This window comes from Lemur catta, chromosome 22 (genome assembly GCF_020740605.2).
Source record: "Lemur catta isolate mLemCat1 chromosome 22, mLemCat1.pri, whole genome shotgun sequence".
Taxonomy (NCBI): Eukaryota; Metazoa; Chordata; class Mammalia; order Primates; family Lemuridae; genus Lemur; species Lemur catta.
In genome coordinates this window covers 27,617,357-27,637,121 of record NC_059149.1, presented here as the reverse complement: position 1 = coordinate 27,637,121, position 19,765 = coordinate 27,617,357, and the positions used below count along the sequence as shown (strand labels likewise).

At 51.5% G+C, this 19,765-nt stretch overlaps 1 protein-coding gene across 1 annotated transcript in view; it reads right to left on the bottom strand.

Moving 5' to 3' along the window:
- Window positions 1–12,837, bottom strand: part of GATA4 (GATA binding protein 4) — a 43,747-nt gene extending 30,910 nt beyond the window's left edge. Inside the window, exons 1-2 of the mRNA XM_045535601.1 lie at window positions 12,690–12,837; window positions 8,068–9,194 (exon numbers count right to left, since the gene is read on the bottom strand). Coding sequence (XP_045391557.1) covers window positions 8,068–8,683 — 616 coding nt within the window. The 5' untranslated portion in view covers window positions 8,684–9,194; window positions 12,690–12,837. The remainder of the gene's footprint in view (window positions 1–8,067; window positions 9,195–12,689) is intronic.
- Window positions 12,838–19,765: the final 6,928 nt, after the last annotated feature.

Here is a 19,765-nt window from a genome sequence, read left to right as displayed (position 1 = left end):
ATAAAGTATATCTGTGACTATTCAATGCAGGGTGAAAGGCAGCCTCAAATCCCACTCACAGAGGCTTTTTGATGACTTCAAACACATGGAATGGCTTACCTGTCTGGGATTACACTCCTCCTCTGGGGGAAAAAAGATATTTAAAAACATCTAGTTAAGTCTTGGCCTCCTACAAAATTCGGAAGACCAGAAAACCAAATCCCTTCATTTGGATAGAAAGCTTGGGGAAAAAAAGAAGAAACTTGAATACCCTGTTTCAATTCTGATTACAGAGCAGAAATAGATAAAACCGTCGGCCACCTGCCAGAAACAAGAAATAAGACAGCATCCACTGGTCGGCCGCTTGTGTTCAGCTCAGACCGATTCCGTGGGGGCTCACTCCCTGTCTCCATCCATGGCCTTGTTCTCATCTTTCCTTAAAATCAGGATTGTTGTGCCTTTCTCGCCTACTTTCTCTGCTCCTACCGCAAACACATCCAAAATCTTTGGAGGAAAAGGGAAAGACGGAGAAGATGGCTACAGATTTCTTTTAGGAAGAGATTTTTGAAAAAGCCATATGGTTTTGCTCTTCTTACGCGGCCAACAGTCCCCCCAGAGTTAGGAGAATCATCTAGCTTGGAGGGTCTGAATTCCAGGAAATCTCTCTTTAATTCTCTGCACATCAGAATCGGGAGGCCGAAAAGGAGGTTCGTGCAAGGCTAGGATTCCTAACGTGGCATCCCCCTAACTGGGAGTTCTGCGGTACAGAATGAGACCAGAAGGAATGACTCAGGAAGACAGCGGGCCTGGAAAGACACTAGTGGGAAGAAGGAAATACAGACAAGACATTATATTGGGGATGACGGGGGAACAGATTGGAGGGGCAGGTAATGAGAAATCCTAAGGTCTGAGAGTCCTTCAACTGCCAGGTACCTTCTGCCTTCCTTTCAACTCCGGCAGATGCAAACTCGGGGAGATGGGGAAACACAATCCTGGATGCCGGACTTACCTGGGTCTACGCCAGGGCTGTTGTCTGAGTCCTGTGGGAACTTGAGCAGGTGATTGCATCTTTCTGAGCATCAGTTTCCTTTCCAGCAAAGTGGAGACCACAAGATCTACCTCTGGGGAGGACTTAAAAGTCCCTGTTGTCTGACAACTTCCTCACTGACCCGTGACAAAGGAACCAGCTTACTATTTACAAAGGTATATTGTCCAAGTTGCAGGCTACTATCCCTAAAAAGTTCTTAGCTAGTATCCAAACATTAATGTAGCAAAACGTATTAGCTTATTTTATAGAAATTAAAACAGATTCAAAGCTATGCTGGTTATCTTCCCTGTCTTCTTTAGAAAATGACAAGGGATTAGCTCTACAGACAGCCAAGAAAATCTGAGTAATTCATTCCTGGAGTATGTTACCTGAGGCCAGGTCATGGGCAATAAAGCAAAGCGATATTCATTCCCAAGAGAGCACCATCAACAAGGCAAGGAAAAACCATCCTCCTTCCTTCTTCTTATGCAAACAGAAGCAGCAACATTTGCTACTGGCTTCACCTCTAAATTCAGTACAACTCAATTGTCTGAAAAGGACAGGCTTAAAAGAATGTTTTAAAAGAATCACCTTGCCCTGGAGGAAGGTAACTTGCTCTACACACAATCCTATCGTTGCCCCGGAAAGGTCACCACCACCAGGGGACCTTAAGAAGCCAAATCAGTGTAGGGGTTCCTGGCTGACCTAGATGTACTACAAGTACTAGACTAGGATGAAGGCTTTTCCCCCTTGGTAAAGCAACCTCCTGTGGGATAAGCAAAATCAAAAGCTAAATTCAGGATTTCAACTAAGGATAGTGTTGATCTGCCCCGCAGAATCTTGAGAACGAAGGAAAACCCCAAGTTGTTTAGAAAAGAATAGTTAAAAGCCTAATTCAATAGACAAATTATATCTTGAAGCATTTTCTTGTGCATCCATAAACACTAAATATAGAATCCTTAAAAAAAAAAAAGAAGAAAATACTTTCAGGAAGTTTGTGAATACTGTATTGTCTGTTTTTAAGAACTTCATTGGTTAAGTAGGTTTTTAAAAATTGTTAATACAGTCACATCGCTCAAAATTTCAAAGGTTTATTCCTATACCCGTGCATAGCAGCATTACTCACAATAGCCAAGAGCGGAGTGGAAGCAACTCAAGTGTCTACCCATGGATGAATGGATAAACAAAATGTGGTCTATGCATACAATGGAATATTATTCAGACTTAAAAAGGAATGAAATTTTGGCCCATGCTACAACATGAATAAACCTAAAAAAAAAAATCATGCTAAGTGAAATAAGCCAGACACAAAAAGACAAATACTGTATGATTGCACTTCTATGAGGTCCCTACGGTAGTCAAATTCACAGAGACAGATGGGAGAATGAGGGTTGCCAGGGCCTGGAGGTGGGGTGGAGGAGGACTGGGAAGCTGTTTTTTAATGGGTACAGAATTTTGGTTTTACAAAGTGAAAAAGTTCTGAAGATTTGTCACACAGCAATGTAAATATACTTAACACTACTCAACTGCATACTTAAAAATGGCTAAGATGATAAAAAAAGTTTTTCAAAATCAAACTTAACATTAACTTCCCTGTATTTTAAAGGTATCTTCTTATTTAGTATATTAATAACAAAGCACAGACTGACTATAAAAAAACAGCTAAGATGGTTTTAAAAAGTTCAAAAAATTCCAAGGCATACATGGTGAAAGTCCTTTTCCTGCCTTTACCCCTCACCCACACATCATCCTCCTCACAGGCCCCCAATGTTATAAATTCCTTGTGAGAATTTGCGTTTACAAATCCTTTACAAATTTGTTCCAGAGACAATTTTCATATTTTCAAGTGAATATAATATTTTCTTCCTTTTTTTTTACACAAAGAGTATAGTGCTACATACACCTCCTGCATTTACAAATGTCTTAGAGAGGATTCTATACATTATGTAAAGAACATTATCATTTTTTATGCCTGCATGATATCTTATAGTCAGTACGTGCCATATGTATATAAACAGTCCCCTAATAATGCACATTTAGGTTATTTCCAATTTTGTTATTATGAGCAGTGCTGCAATTAACATGTGCTGGTGTATTTGTAGAATCAGTTCCTAGAGATCAAAATTCCTGGGTCAAATCTATCTACTTTGTAACTTGACAGTTGTTACCAAGGACTGTTCATAAAGATTGTACCAATTTACACTCCCACGCACAGGTATCAGAGTTCCTGTTTCCCCACACCCCTCAGAGTATGTTTGTTTTCTTAGTGCACTCAAGTAAGAAAAAAAAAGGGGGAGGGATGCAGAAGAAAGTGTTATCTAGAACTGCCTCCTGTGCATCATTCTACCTGAGTGCTTAGAAAGCACCTAGCAAATGTGGCCTGACCTTCTGATGGGACACAATTGGGCAAGTGACAGGTCTCACTAGAGGTAGTGACACACCCATGACCACCCTAACACACCTTCCTCATTCAACTGGTTCTCAGCTAAGCACGGCGGACCAGCCCCAACTCTGATTGACCTGTGCAGGGTGGTAACCGGAAAGTTAAACAACTTTGGTTTTCCTGAAGACTGACAAATTGTTCTCCAGCCAAACAAGCTACTTCAGAGTTGGTCTCACAGAGTTCTCTATACACATGAGCTGGCTCAGAAAGCAGCAGGCTTCCTTGATAAGCAGTTCCCAAAATATCCAGAGAACACTTCAGAGTTTTCCACTGACCTACGCCATCAGCAAACTCTTAGAACACCGTGAATGAGTGCCCCGCACTCCAAACCTAATGGGTCAAAACCTCTTGTAAAGAATTCGTTTGGGTAACATTGAGTGAACTACATGGAATTCATTGTATTGTTATTTTCATAAACTTAAAGTGATGCAAAACCTTTGAGATCCTTTGAGAATATCATAATTGCTTGTTTCTCCATTACACAAAATAATTGTTATTTCATAGTAAAATATATCTTCCTAACCACTCCAGCAACCTCTACTACCATGTTATATCCTTCAAAGCATTTTTACATATGATTTCCATTTGTCTTTTGTTCAGCCTTAAGTATTCCCAAGCATTAACTGATACAAAAATCAACTTCATTGTGGCATAATGCACATATAACAAACAAATCCCATTTAACTCATTTCCATGAGTTTTGCCACATGTATACACCTACGTAACCACAGTGATAGAGTTCTTTAAAAGGAGATAGCTATGCTGGTGCTGTGGCTCACACCTGTAATCCTAACACTCTAGGAGGCCAAGACGGGAGGATCACTTGAGCTTAGGAGTTCGAGACCAGCCTGAGCGAGAGTGAGACCCTGTCTTTATTAAAAATAGAATTTAAACAATTTTTTTAAAAAAGGAGACAGCTGTATCATCCTGCTACAGCTGTTTCACAGGCACACACAGATCCCAGCCCTTGAAGTGCAAGAACTGTCTGCACAGCTCCCCTGGCAGGTGGCGAGGCCTCCTCTCTTGTGGGGCTTCCAGCGCCCAGGAGTTTGTGACGAAGACGAGCATATTCCATATGGCATTTCCAAACAACTACAGTCATCGATGAGAGTTCTCCTTGAAACTAATATCTGCTCACCTCAAGCAATACAAAGTTAAAAGGCCATAGGCCTTTTTTTTTTTTTTTTTGGCTTTTAGGTATTTGTACACAGTCACCCTCTGTCCTGCTCTTAGTCACCCCCAGCCCAAAAGCCCTACTTCCTCCAATGGTTCCCCAAAGTTTCCAGAACCCTCTCCCATCCTGCCCACCCCTCCCTGAGACTCTCCAGTTTGCTTCTTAAGGGACTCAAGCAGCCCTTCTGTGTGGTTTGGCCAAGGCAGGGCAGAGTCCTGGGGCAATTTCCTCCAAGATCTCTACTCAAATATTTGCTAAGTGCCCAGCATGTGCCAGGCACTTAAATATGAGTAAGACTCTGTACCTGCCCTCAGTAAGATCTCATAATTCCATGAATGCAGCTTAATGAACAATTTCAACAGTTGTTTGTTTCAGGGTCATGGCTCATATTGAACTTGGAATTAATTGAAGTTCACCTACATTGCAGTAAGGGCAGAATAATTTCTTCCAACCTAGTTCAGGGCTTTACAGATGTTCCTGTTAGCTTTTATTATTTTGATTTGTGCCTTATTCTAATAACCAGCATAAGAACTCTAGCAAAGTATTAACTATTATTAATACAATAGCAGTTAATACTACATAGAAAAATAAAGATGTTCTCTTATTTCTCCTCATTGAAATTAAAAACAGTTTCTGAGTTAAGGGTGAATTAGTCTGTATGTTCAACCTATGGTGATAAATATATTATTTAAAGAAAAGGCAGGCTGTGTTGTATTATTTCATGGCACTACACAATGTATCAGTAAATGAGGGCATATCTTCTCTTTTTCTTTTTTGAATTGCTGGTTCTTTTCCTGGAAAACTCCCACTCACCCTTCAAAACCAAATGCAGATGGCACCACTTAGGTGAAGACTTCCTGTCACACAGAGGAAGGAACTCTCTCTACTTTCTCTCCTTCACTCTCAGCTCATTACCAAACCACAAGGATGATGAGACATTTACCCATTTTCACGTTGGGTGTTCCACCATCTCTGTTTATTGGGGACAGTCCCAGGTTTAGCACTAAAAATCCCAAGCCCTTGGAAACACCTCAGTTCTTGACAAACCGGAAAAAAAATGGTCACTCTACATGACAGTGAGTGACTTTAATAAAATAGCCATCATTTATGAAGGGTCAAAGCCAAAATCTCACAAATAATTTTTCAAATTTAAGACAACACTAAAAGTAGTTATGATGATCCCATTTTACAGAAAAAGAGGTGACCCAAGATCACACGGGGCACCTGCAATTGAATCGACGTTTGCCCAGCCCTGAAAGCCTGTGCTCTGACCGCCACGCTGCTGTCTGGCCGTTTTCAGGCTCAGTGGTTAGTCCACACAGAGAACTGGGGCCAGTTATCATTTCTGCACCACTCAGTCACACAGTATGTGGGGCTGGTCCTTGCTAAGGCTATGGGACATTTACAGGGGCCCACGTGATGGGAAGAACATATAAGAAGCACATTTAAGTGTCACTCGGAGAACATGCAGAAGATCTGAATGCCAACAAATTCAACATGCCTCCTGTTCCCTCACAGAGATGACGTGGCCCCTCTCATGGCTTGACCATTTAAAACTCTTGACCCTGTGCAGAAGAGAAAATTCATCCACTAGGTCAGACCCCAAGGCTGTCTCCAGGTGGGACTTCACAAACTGCTGGGGCCTGGGTCAGCTTGCCGTTTGTCCTCACTGGAGTTTGGGAAACCTTCCCTACTTCAGCACCCACCTGCACGGTATGGGTTACACTTTAGAATCTAAGTTCTCACTGTGTGCACGCACACGGCATTATTGTTTTGGTATTTTGTACACTGCTGTGGTTGTTAACTCTGACCACCAGAAAGTACCCTCCATCTTCGGGTACTTGAACCTCTCTCTTTTCCTTAACCAAACACCGAATTCTCAATCCAGGATTGTAGGCATTGCAAACTCCACCCCACCCCACCCCCAGTTAAAAAAAAAGGGGGAACTATGGGGACCCTTCCTCCCTATTTTAAATCTGAGGCCTCAGAGAGAGTTCTGGAGAGGACTCAGAGACTGATTTTAAGAACGTGGGGCCAAAGCGCCCCACCCCAGCGCTTCCGCCTCAGGCGCCCATTGTATGGAGATGCCGCCTATCTCGCAAGATCGGCGCTGGGCTGGGTGCTGCGGGCTGGGTGCCGGTGGCACCTCCGCCCCTGGGGGCTGCCGTCTGGCTCCCCCGTGAGGGGGAGGGAGACACTAGGAGCCAGAGCCACAGACCCAGCCCCGGCGCCACTTCCACGGTTAATCAGTTTACCCGGGATGTGTATTTGGCTGGACCCCGCTGGGGACCTTCCCTGGCCACCCAGGGCCAGGGGATAATTTAAAAGCTCTTCAAAGCCTGGACCCTTCTGGGATCCAGCCCAAGACTGGAACCTGGGAGGGACAGGCTTTACTCTTCAAAGTGACGACAAATGCAAAAGGATTTAGCACTTAGTAGGTAGTCAATAAACATTAACTTTGTTTCTCAAGTCCGGGCTTCCCCTCCCCCACAAGAGCCAGCTCAATCCAAACCCGATCTTCCGTCCTTTCCTGCAATACCACAAGACCAGAAGTCGTTTGCATTTTGAACTAGTGGTTGCCACTTCCCTTTCAGTACAGAGGCCCCTTCTCAGACCTCGTTGGTTCATTTGTAAGTTGCGGGAAGTGGGACGCGTTTGCCCTCCGTCTCGGGTCCCACATACGATGGAAATATTCAATCGCGCCCATCACGACTGTTATTTCTAACCCCGGCCCTCGGGAGAAGAGGCTCAACGCGTGGAAGCGACTCCGGCATTGCAAGAAGCCCTGCTGGCTTTGCTGGGTTCCCGGACACTGGAGGTGCAACTCTGCCTGTCGCCTGCCAGCACTACCAAGGTGCCAGTTCCAGGTCAACCCGTCTCCCTCGCGTCTCCTTTGCTCCCTCCCCCCTTTGTTCCTGGTGAGACCCCCGACTGGGAGATCATCTGCCACCCAGGATCCTCCAACTGCGCTGCCAAATGGCGCAGATTTCAGGTCCAAGCCCGTGTAATCAGTCCCCCGCGGAGGGCTCCAGGGAGGGCGAGGCGCAAATGGGCGCAGAAACCCGGAGATCGCCAGCGTCCGCCAGGATCCTGGGGTTGCCTATCTCGGCTCCCGTGGAGCCTGCCCCGCGGTCACCTACTGCCCGGGGCGGCCCACACAGACCTCACGTCGGGGCTGAGCTCCGGCCGCGCCACGCTCTTTGCAAAGAGGATCTGGCGGGCAGGCCGGGCCTCACTCAGCAGAACCTGGTGTCCTCGGACTGTGACCTTCACTGCCACCACGCCTCCAGTCCCACCAGTTTGCCTTCCCTGGAAACTTGATGTCATCAAGCAACTTCCCCAGTCCCAACACACATTTGTGAAAACTTAAACGCCCCAAACAGGACAAAGGACAGTCTCTGTTCCTGTCCCCCACCGACCCCAGAACTCGCGGTCAGTACTCACCGAGATTGGGGTGTCGTCCGGCGGGGTTGGTCCGGCCGGGCAGGCTGTGCAGGACCGGGCTGTCGAAGGGGCCGGCGGAGGCGGCGGCGGCCGCGGCCCAGGACGCGCCCACGTCGGCCATGTAGGCCGGGTAGGGGCTGGAGTAGGAGCCCGCGAAGCCGGCGCGCCCGTACTGCTCGCGTCCCGCCAGGCCCGCGCCCGCCGCCCCGCCGCCACTGCTGTAGGCTGCGGCTTCCCGGGCCGCGGCGGCGGCTGCGGCGGCCGCCAGGGACCCGGTGGTCCCCGGGAAGGAGAAGCGCGGCGACACCGGCGGTGGGGTGTAGGCAGCTCCCTCGGCTCCCGCCTGGCTCCAGCCCGGGCTGCCCTGCTGGGTCCCGGGCCCCGCACCCGACGGGGCCGCGCCGGAGCTGCCTCCCGAGGCTGCTCCGGACGCGGCGCCCCCGCCTCCGCCCTGGAGGTAGGACAGACCCAGCACGGAGGAGGGCACCCGCGGCGTGGGCACGTAGACCGGCGAGGACGCGGCGCCCGCGCTGTGCATGAAGGCGCCGGGGCCGCCCGTCTCGTAGGCCCCGGGCGGGGGGCCGTGGTTGGCGGCCATGGCCAGGCTCTGGTACATCGCCCCGCGAGCTCCTGGCTTCGGAGTCCTCCCTCTCCCTCGCAGGTCAAGGAGCAACGCGGGGAGAGAAAGTGACAATAATGTACGTGGGGAGGGACTGTCACGAAAACGAAGATCAAAAATCAAAGAGGGAAAAACCCAAATCGCTCAAAAATATATAGGTATTAAATCCAGCATTGAGCAAAAAGATTCTAGGCTCCTGATTAGTCAGGAAAATCCCAAATTGAAATTTTGGTTGTTCCGGAAGCGGGTAGAGGATCAGCCGAATCCGCCTGGGGCTGGAGGTCTGGAGCGCCTGCGAGAGGCAGAAGACGCGGGGGTAGAGCCTCGCAGCTGCGGGTGTGAGGCACGGGCCTTCGGGTCCCCTACTCGTCACGCCGGGAGGCCTTGGTCCCGCGCCAGTCGCTGCGCTTCGCCTTCGGGACACCCGCGACCACAGGCGCAGTCCGGCAGGCTGGCTCCAACTCCGAGGGACCCACGGGCGCCTTCCCGCCTCGTTGCAGCCGCGGTCCTAAAGGAGGAACGACAGAAAGGAAGAAAGGGGTTCATCCCGGAGCTTTCAGAGCCCACTTTCCCCCTGCGTGGTGCCTTCTGCAGCACTGCAAACGACATCGCCACCGGGGAAGGGGCAGCTTCCCAGGGCCGAGCCGCGCGGGAAGCAGCGGCCTTTGTTTGGCCCAAGCTGCAGGGAAACTTGGGGTTTCCCGGTTCTTGGGCATGTACTTATTGGTTGTGATCTATGTCAATTATTTTCGTATTGCTTGTCAGGAAGGACTTTAATTTTACCTTATTCTTCAAGCATTTTTTTTTTTTTGCCACTAAGTCCAAGAGTTCTGGGGTTCTGCGGAGTGCCTGGGACCCAAGAAATCGCCCTCCTTTCTGTTCCCTCACCTCTCCCCAAGCATTCCTGACCAAGACAGAACTTTAGATTAGGGTGGGGGAGGCAAGGACAAACTTTATACCGAACAGCAACCTAACGAAGTTTTGTTCCTAATCTGAAAAAAAAAAAAACAACCTGGAGTCTAAATGTTTATAAATGAGCAACAGTATCTGCTAAATCTCACGAAAAGGATTGTGAAACACCTTATGTATACTCTATACCATGCAGTTGTCAAATCAGACCAGCTACAAGTTTCTTGCAAATAGTTATATTTTAGATATTTAGAAGATTGCCTGTGGGAACCAGAAAAGTGAGAGGGATATACAAGTTCACTTTTCAGAACCGATTACATTGGACCATTCTAATTCATTGACTGGGGTTTTCATGTAGAATCACGAGTGCACCCATATGCAGAATCGGAACACCAATGAGGATGCCTAGAAGAAGTTTGTAGGACTGGATTATAAGCTTCTGTGTTCTGATGTTGCCAGACAATTTTCTGATAAAATAAGAGCTCCACTTTCTGAATCACCTGCTGTGCTCCAGGGCCTTTTCTCCACAACTCCACTAGTAAAGGTGTCTCTTCTCATTTTACAAGAGGGAACTAGAGCATTGGAAAGTTTTGAAACGTGTCTAAGATCAAAGTACAATTAGAGAGGGGTGGGGGAGGGGACAGGATCTGTAGGGCTCCAGCGGTTTGAGGCTGTCCACTACACTCCCACTTTTCTCCTTAAGAAGAGGCAGCTACTCCTGACAATGGTTTATTTTTTATTGTAATAGTAGACTTACAAGAAATCCGGGCTCTGCAACTTAAGGAATAAATTTAGACAAATTACTTAACCTCTCTGTGCCTCAGTTTCCTCATCTGCAAAATGCAAATATTAAAGGTACCTATCTTGTAAAGTTATTTTCAGGAGTATAAATTAATACATATAAAAGTACTTATAAAACTGTTATAACAGGGACAAAGAAAGTTCAAAGTAACAGTTGGCTGTATTTCTAATGCACCATAAAAAGTACCTCAGATGCAGTATGTACCATAATAAATGATCATCTTTAGGATTGTAAAAATTCTGGAAATAGAATCTTTAATACACACTATATAATGCTTTTCACCATTTGTGTAACATCACTAGTAATGATAATGGAATTAATGGTATTGTATTATATAGCCAAATTGTTAGTCCTAAATGCTTTATTGCTTGCTTTCAAAATATACAATAAAAATTATTGGTTTGATGGTTATTTCCATCAATTAGGTTAAATTAGGTTAAAGGATGGATCCAAAATAGCTGACCTAAGGTCACCAACTTTTCCCTTTGAAAATAAAGGCAAAAAATTAATACCTCCTGGTAATCTCTGGGCTTCAATAAGTAAATATATACGTTTACCTTAATAAAATATCCACTATTGAACTTTTAAATTAGGTAATTGATCTATTTCATTGTATATATTTTTTGTAATACTCAATTCTTGCAGTTCTAAAAGATAATTTTTTCTTCTTCATGTAACTTCAGGAAAGGAGATTCAGAATTTTGTAATCCGTCTTCCAGTATACATACAGTTGCTAACTTGCAGGCTTTAAAATGTAAATGCTAAAAATGTTATAAATCCAACAGTTGTCTTTATTATATTCTCTGCCTTTTCGAATGGCAGATACATTACCTCGCAGTTGGATCGCTGGAACCAAGGAGGTGGAGAAAATACCCGTCTATACCTTTCTAAAAAGGCAGGAAATTATTCTCTTAGAGCGACTCTGGCTGGTTTCTGCCTGGCCCTGCAGTCCGCAAAGGGAGCCCAGCAGCTTCTGAGCCTGGCAGAAGTCTGGCCTGCGCCCTAGTTTTTCTCCTTCTCAATACTCATCCCAGCTCACCCCAAAATCGCAGGCCCACAGGAAATGCTCTCTGCTTTCATGAGTTAGCCAACAGCCTTTTCCCGATCTACTTTGAAGAGGGGGAGTGTTGAAAGCGCCCAAATGTTCGCGTCCGTTTACGGGACGTTGCTTCTCCGTCGACTGGCCCAGCGCCTCGGCTCTCGGCCTGCTACACGGAATCCTGTCACACCAGCCGGCAGCAGTGGAGCTGGCCGCAGCCCGGGGGGAGACAGGGAAGTGGGGGAGCATCACCCCAGTGAAACTTTTCTTTCTTTAGAAGCTCGAAATCTGCTCTTGGTTGCCTTCCTTTCGGAGAAGCACAGGAAATACTTCCCCGCGGCCGGTGCCCAACCTTCCCGGCAGCGCAGGCCCTGCTGCCCGGGACTTCCACCAGCCGCCGGTCACTCGCCACCCTCTTCCCCAACCCCAAAGCCCTCTCTTCCCTCTTCCTGGTGGCGGTTCACCACCTGGGCATCCCACGCTCCCCAGAGTGACCCCTCAGCCCAAAGCCAAGAGACATAACACCGTGGATCGGGGCGCTAGCCTTGGCCGGCGGACGGATGTTCCGGCTCCCGGCCGGTTCCCGCTCTTGGCCGGTTTCACCCAGAGACAGGGTGGGTGGCTGGGGCTGTTAGCTTCGTTAGGGGCGTTTGGCTGCCTGGACCCGAGTCAGGAAGGCGAGGAGGCGCCAGAAAAGGCAGAAACAGGCCGCTCAATGGCCGCCCCGGACCTCGAAGCGCCTCCAGGCCCCCAAAGCCCTGGGGTGCTGCCCCTCACTGCACTTGGAGTCCGCTGAGTCGCTGGGGCGCGACACCCCTGCGTCTACGTCGCTCCGTCTATGTCCCTCCCTGTGCGAGCTGCCGTGCGGCCTTTCCCGGGTCAGTCGGTCAGGGTGACTTCACACGGCCACCACCACCACCCAGGCCCAGGCCTGCGAGGTGCAAACCCGGGCTGGAGAATCTGCGCCCTGGGGCAGCGGTTAAAGCGTTCAGATGCACACACACGAAAAGAATCCAAGCGCGTTTCGAACATCCCTTTCTGCTTGGCCCCCAGATCTTACTTGGATTTAAAGAATGTGCTAAGGCCAAAATCAAAGGCAGACTGTCTTTGGCCAATTTGGGGAGAGGAGGAGTGGCCGATGTCTCTTTCCAGCTTCCCAACTACCTCTCTACCCCAGGGCAAACCAGCGCCGAGGAGCTCCGTGTTTCGGGGATCGCAGGAATGAGCAAGGAGAGGGAAGAACAAAGCCCTACCTGCCGAGACTGGAGCTTCCTGGAGAACCGGCGCGCGCTTCCCTGGGCGTCCCCAGAGCTGCCGCGGCCACTAAGCTTCTCGCGGCCACAGCGCCGACCGCCTCCGAGTCCCCAGCTCGCCGCCGCGTCCCCGGCCCTGTGCTCGGCTCGCGGGCGCTGACTGGCCCGTGCAGGTCACGTGCAAGGGCGGGGGCGGGGGTGCGCTGCACCGGCAGCACCTCTGCGGGGCGCCGGGCTGCGGGGCTGTTCCAAAAGCTCCCCCAGCAGGCAAAGTCCAGGCTCCGGGACCTCCTGGGAAAACGCCTGGCTGTTCACCCACCGCCCAGCCTGAGGGCGATTGGGTTTGCGATTTCGCCCAGGCTCGGCTTTACTGAGTTCCCTCTCTCCTTCCCCGCCCCCCACGGCCCCCACCCCGCGGTTCCCGTCCAGGCGCGGTGGGCGAGGGGCGGAGCTAATATTGGGGAATGTGACCTCTCGGGCTCCACTCCCGATCGTGTGCGGGGCACTGGGTCACCCGGGGTCCCCGGCTGGCCGCAGGTTTCCGGGCGAGAGTAGTGGGGATCCCCGACTCCGGGCAGGTTCAGGAGACGCCCAGACCGGGTGCTAAAATCCGAGCCAGGAGACCGAAGCCGGCCTATTGCCTTCCCAGCACCCAGGGAGCCGTCAAGGCGCCAAGAGCCCCGGCTTCAGCCCTCAATTTTTATGTATTTGGGCAAAACGTGCACCTCTTCCTGGCGTTGCTTCCCATCTCCAGAGGCCGCTTCCCCTCTAATCTTTCCCTGTTTGCTCCGCAGCCTGCGGCGGCCGCCGCAGGAACCCACGGGACGCGGCGGAGGCTGGGGAGCCCGCAGCCCAGGGGGGCTTCTCCGCGGAGAGGGCTCTTCCGGGGGCTGCAGTCCCCTCCCTGCAGTGAGGGCGGGAGGGCGTCCGGCCTGAGCTGGGAGTCTGGCGTCAGTGCCTGGAGGCCCCAGCGCGGCGGGGCTGCGAGCCGGAGAGCACCTCCGACAGGTCTAAAGGTTAATAGAGCAATCACAGGGCCCTATTACCGCGTAAAAATAACCCATCGATTACCGCAGCCTTCAGCCCCAGATAACAGCCGGCGGGTGGCTCTCGCGCTCTCGGTTAAACTTTTTTTTTTTTTAAGGCCGCGTTTGTCTCTTGAGTACAGGTTTCTCATACCAGATTAGAGGGATGGGGAGGGGGCTGGGATACCACCCTGGGAGAAACCCAGGCCTCTCGGAAAGAAGGGAGGGACACCCGCTTCCGCGGTTGGAAACCAGTCGTGGATTCCCGGGCTGAGCGAGGGCAACCCGGGCGCGAAGGACGAGGCTGGGACGCGGGGCCGATTGGAAGGAAACCCCCCATGGGATCGTGGCCAACTCCTGGGGATTCTCAGGAAAATCCCGGAGGAAGAACTGAGCGCGGCTGCGCGGGGAATTCTCTTCCCCGAACGAGGGGTGCGGAGGTCCAGAGGGCCCCAAGCATAGGAGAGAAAACAGGCGGCGCGGGGCGCGGAGAGACTAGAGCCCTGCGTGCCCGCTGGACGCACCGAAGCCGCCCCAGACTGCCGCCGGCTTTCGCCCCTCGACGCCCGGAAGCTGGGGGCGGCGTGATTAGGGTTCCCTTTCCCGCCTCCCCCAAATCCTAGCCTGCGCCTCAGCAGAATTTGGGGCGGCGGACCTAAAGCCGGGGAGTTTAAGAGCGAGGGGTTCCTGGGGATCCCAGAGGCCGGCTCTGGGGAAAAACACCCTCCAATCCTAGCACCTTCAGACGCAGCGGGGAAGGATGCGACCCCTGCGCTGTTTAAAACCGGTCCTGGTCCACACTGGGGAGAGCGAGAGAGGCACAAAGCCAAGGCCTGCGTCAGGGGCCCGCAGGGCTTTCTGGAGACTTGAAAGTCTGGGCTTGGGCGAGGGGGAAGATGCCCATGCCCCGGCCTCCCTTTCCCCGCGGGGATTTGTGCCAGCGTTGCCGGGGTCCCAGAGCTGCCTCCCACTCGCGACCCTCAGAGGACGAAAAGGGCTGAGTCTGGAGACCAGGCACTGGATTTCTCCGCAACAAGCCAGGAGATTGGGGCTTCGCGTCTGGCGAGGCGGCCATCTGAGAGTCCTCCCCACAGCCAAGGCCGCAGGCCGCTCCCACGCGGGCTCCTTCCAGCAGTGCGCCTGGGCCGCCGCGCGAGGTGCGGTACCCTGCGGCGAGCCTGCACTCCCCACACGCCCCGCCTCCCTGAACCTCAGTCTCCTCCTCTGTACACTGGCGGGGGCCATATCAGGCTCTGCTCTATGTAGGCTGTTTTGAGCTCCCCAGGGTGGAAGAGCCTGCTTGTGCTTGGGGCTTGCTCGTGAGGAACCTGGGATTCCTGGGCCGCTGCTCCAGCCAGGCCCGCAAGGGAAGTCCTTTTTTCCCAGGCCTCCCGCCTGCGCTCTCCGGGTGGGCTGAAGCCTGTCTGGGTATATTCACTCCCTCTGGAAGGCGCCTGGGTCAGAGAAAAGTGTGTTTCTTGTGGCTTATTTCTCAGGGCCTAGCGCCCCAACTTTCTCCCCAAAGGCCTAGGCTCAAGGACGGACCAAGGGTTGTTGGCAAACAGCCTGCTCTTTTGGGGAGTTTTCTTTTCCCTCGCTCTTTCCCTCCCTCCCTCCCTCCTAGCCGCCTGGGCGAGGCGGGAGCCAGACTGCCCCGCGTTGCCGGGAGCGGGGAGCATTTCAAGGCCTCGCTGGCCGCCGGCGGGAGGTTTATCCGCCGCCTCTCCGGGTTCCCAGGCTTCTCCCTCGCTCGGGAGGCCGGGGAAGGGGCAGTGGGTGGGTGCTCCGCGGTCCAGACTCTTGGCTATTTTAAAGGAGGATGTCCCTGGGCTGGCCTGGGGAGGGTGACCCAACCCCATTCACGTCCTCTTTCGGCTTTCCATTCCCATAATATACGGGGAGAATTTAACACTGTGAACGTCTGTGACTGCTTGGACTAAGGGCCTGTGTCTAAGGACCCTGCGTCAAGTCGTGAGATTTTAGACAAATAAGAATTACTCAAACGTACTATACTCTTTTAAAAAAAAAAAAAATCTCCAGGACACGAGAATAAATTGCGCTTCCCTGTTCCTTTAAGGCTCCTGGGACTTGAGCCGGCCCATCCCCAGCAGTGAAAAGTTGTAGGCTGCCTGTGGGATACAGAGGGATCCGAACTCCGGTTCCTCCAAAAATAAATATAAATAAGTAAACGGCGGATACCGGAATTCACAGAGAAACCAGCGCGGGGTTCCCGCGATTTTCCGGTGGGACGCAGGCGGGTTCGCTTTCAACCAGGCGCAAGACCTGGGGCCACAGTCTTGGCCGCCGCACCAGAAACAAAAACAATGCCTGAAAAAATCTAGGGCCCCAAGGTCGCCAGAGTCTTATAATCGGAAACCAAAAACCCCAGAGAGAAAAAAGGAACAGAGAGGGGACTACAGAAGTCAACCCGCGTCCTGTGGAAAGAACCACCCCGGGATGTAGATGGTCTCTGCGGAGCTGTGTGCAAAGGCTGCAGGACAGACGTGCACAGCGACCCGCGCTGAACGAATGCCCCGTCCTTTCCCGCGCGGCCTTGTGACTGCCCCTCTGGGCCCGGGCGCGGGTGGCACGATTCTCCTTCGTTCTGCGACCCGCACCCACGTGGCCCGCCCTGCCCCCTGCACAAGCCCCGCGGGCGGGACTGAGACACCCCCGAGGTGCGCAGCCGCCGTGTCCCCGTCCCCACTGATGGAAAAATGGAGAACGAATTAAGCTGCAAGGCCAAGTAGACCTACCTTCCTTCACTTCTCCAGGTCGGTACGTCGGACACCCGGAATTCTTGGGGGGAGGGAGTGGACGTAGAGACCCCGCCCTGTCCCACCCGGAACCGAGCTTTGCACCCCGGTTCGACCTTTGGCCTCCCTCCACTAGACGCGGGGAGACGAGAGAGCTATGCTTTTTAATCGTCTTGCTTTCAAAAACACTATTCGGTGTCGCAGAGCGAAGCCACTCTCCCCCACGGACCCCCGCAAATGCTTCCTGAAGATTCCAGCCCTGTTGCTGGCAGTTTGTGGCACAAGCCCTCATATTTTATAGTCGCTTCCAGATTACAGGACGCTCTCAAATTCCATTTTTCCGTAGGGACAACAACATTGCTACACAAAAGGGAGGGAGAGAAGGTGCCTCCATCCTCACCTGCAAACGGGCTCACCGGACAGGAGAGGTCAGGGTGCTTGACAGAGGTGGCAAAGCCTGCCAAGGCAGTTCTAGAATCTAGATTCCTGAGTCTTAGTTCTTTTTTTCCATTTTATTTACTATTTGCTTTTTACCGTGAAATATTTTTAACTGTTGTCTCTTTTTAATTTTCTAAATTTCCTTTAATGAGCATGTGTGACATTTAAAAATTAAAATCGTTTTTTTAAAAAAAAAAAACAGTTCATGTCTTATCATCTAAGAGCCCTTGGGAAGGGAAAGAAAAATGAAAAGGAGTCTCTAAACATTTTTGCTAGGTTCGGGAAGGATGCCAGGCCCTTCTTGAATAGGGAGGGCAAGCTCTTCGGGGTCCCAGGGCAGCTGAGGCCAGGGCCCAAACCGGTCCTGGCGCCCACAAGTCGGGGCACTGCTGCCAGAGGACTGGTGAGCCCTGAGCACCGGCTCGGCTGTGGCTGTGATGACGCTGTAGCCACCGTGTACGCCTCTCTTCCCGCTGCCAACCTGCTTCCTTCCCCCCTTCTCAGCCAAGGACCTCAGCAAAACAGCAGCAAGCAGGAACTACTGACACTCACAGCATCTAGTTCCCAGCCTGCAGGCTCTTGGAGGGACTGTAAGGGGCTCTTCTCTGTGGGACCAAAGCTTGGGGATATCTCTTGGTGACATGGGCCCCAATTCTTTCACTTGTGGCCCCCCCCCCTTGTCCCCAGTTAGAGACTTCTGAAGTCACAGTGCTAGCAGCCCTGAGCCCAGAGCAGGGGCACCATTTACATTCTTGGACTAAGTAAAATGTTCATTTACAGCTGGTCCGAAGGTAGTGAGTTATCTCACTTGATTGTTCACAGTCGGTTACGGATCAAACTCCTTGTTCTACAATTTCCCCCTTCTCACTACTGCACTTAACTAGTCTTTTTTAAAAAAATGTTCATTTACTTTGTTAGTAGGTCTTTTGTTTCCTGGAGTTAAACACTCATTTATCTGTGGTTGGTTGTCCACACACACCCAACTCACCTCCCATGTCTCCCCCCACTTACCCCGAAAGGTAAGCTCTGCGAGGGCAGCATCTGTGGCTGGCACATAGTAGGTGCTCAATAAATGTTTGTTGAAACTACATAAAGCATGCTAGTAGTGTTCCTCAAAGTTGCTGGGAGACAGAGAATGAGATGTTTCCCCAAAAGGGCCCAGCACGCAGGTGTGCACCATTGCCGCCATTTCTCAGAGTAGGACACTGAGGCCCAGGCCAGAAGCAGAGGGAGTGGCCCAGTCTGGGTGGTGCAAATCCCCACTGTGGGTTCATTGCCTGCTCAGCCCTGCCACCACCACCTACAAACTAGCCGCCAAAGTCTAGGATGTCCCAAGGAAACCCCCAAGATGCCTGGGTCCTGAGGTCTACAGGAAGAAGGGATTTCCTGGAGCCCAGTCATGACTGTGGAAGTTCCGCTGGGGGACCTGGCTAGATGCTGAGGCTGCAGGATTGGCAAGGGAGGCGGCAGGGCACTGGGGAGGAAGACTGACAGCAAGCCAGGTGCCCAGTCTTTGATGTTGCAGAGAGCCCAGACCCATGGATCCTGGAAGGACTGAGGGAGCAAGTCAGAAGTTGGGACAGAGAAAACTTCGGAGATGGAGGAGAAGCAGAAACAAGAAGAAGGAGAGAAAGGGGGGGTGGGGGAGACAGAGGAAGGCAGGCAGAGACCAAGACGGAGAGAAAAAAGACTGGAGAGCAGGGGAGAGTAAGACACCCAAGGAAGCCAGGGGAGACCAGGATTCACTCACTCATCATTCATTCATTCTACATTTATCGAGCACCTACTCTGTGCCAGGAACATTATCGGCATGGGTACTCAGCATGGAACAAAAGAGAAAAATTCTGTCCTGGAGCTTACCTTTGAAAAGAGGAAGATGGACAATAAATAAGTCAAATTACATGGAGTATTAAATGGCGAAAAGTGTTATGGAAAAAACAAAGCTGGGAGTGGACAGGCAGAGAGACCAGAGAGGACCAAAGAGACCAGAGACAGAGAAGGGAGAGATGCACAGACCCTGCGAGAGACAGAGAGAAAGGGGCATCCCCAAGTAGACAAGCCAGAAGGGGTCCCAGCTGGGTGGGAGGAGGAGGAGCCAAACAGAGATGAAGTCAACCCCGACTTGAGGCCCCCCCCCCTTGCCTGGCTCCTAGGGAAGGCAGTAGTGATGGGGACCCCGCTGCTGAAGTGCTACCAATGGTACAACCAACACCCATATCAGGGGCATGGTGGGACCCCCAGAGACCTGGTGTTTCCTGCGTCAGACCGTTCTGCACAAGTCACCCCTGTCCCAACTGCAGTGGTGGCCGGAACCTTCCCCTTGCCCCAGAGCCCGAGCTGACCCAGAGTTGGGGAAGACGCCCAGTCAGGCGCCAGGACCTGGCACGGGTGAGCAAGAGACAGGAAAGTGTCAAGGAAGCGCAAAGCCAAAGTGCGAAAACAGCATCTCACCCTGCAAGCCTCGAGATCCAGGGTCCGCTGACAGGGGGTGTGTGCTGGGGCTGGGGGCCCCGGGCGCCATGAGGACCCACTCCAGACAGATCCCAGCCTCCCACGACCACCCCTCCCACCCAACAGCAGCAGGTGCCGGCAGGGAGCAGCCGCTCTCTCCCTACCACTCACTGGCTCCAGCTTGGACGTAGTTATTGTTTGGAAATAATTAGTTTCTTAAAAGAACAGAAGGAAGAAAAAGGAGGCATGGAGCTCCAAATAGCTAGAGACTGCCTTTTTTCTGTTAAAAGGGCATGTGCCGTATTCTGAACTGAGTGACAACTGCAAGATCCTCTCACTCCATTTCTTTGTGGCTGGTTTCAACTTTTCCCCAGCTAGTCAAGTGCATGTGTGTTTGACGGAAGGA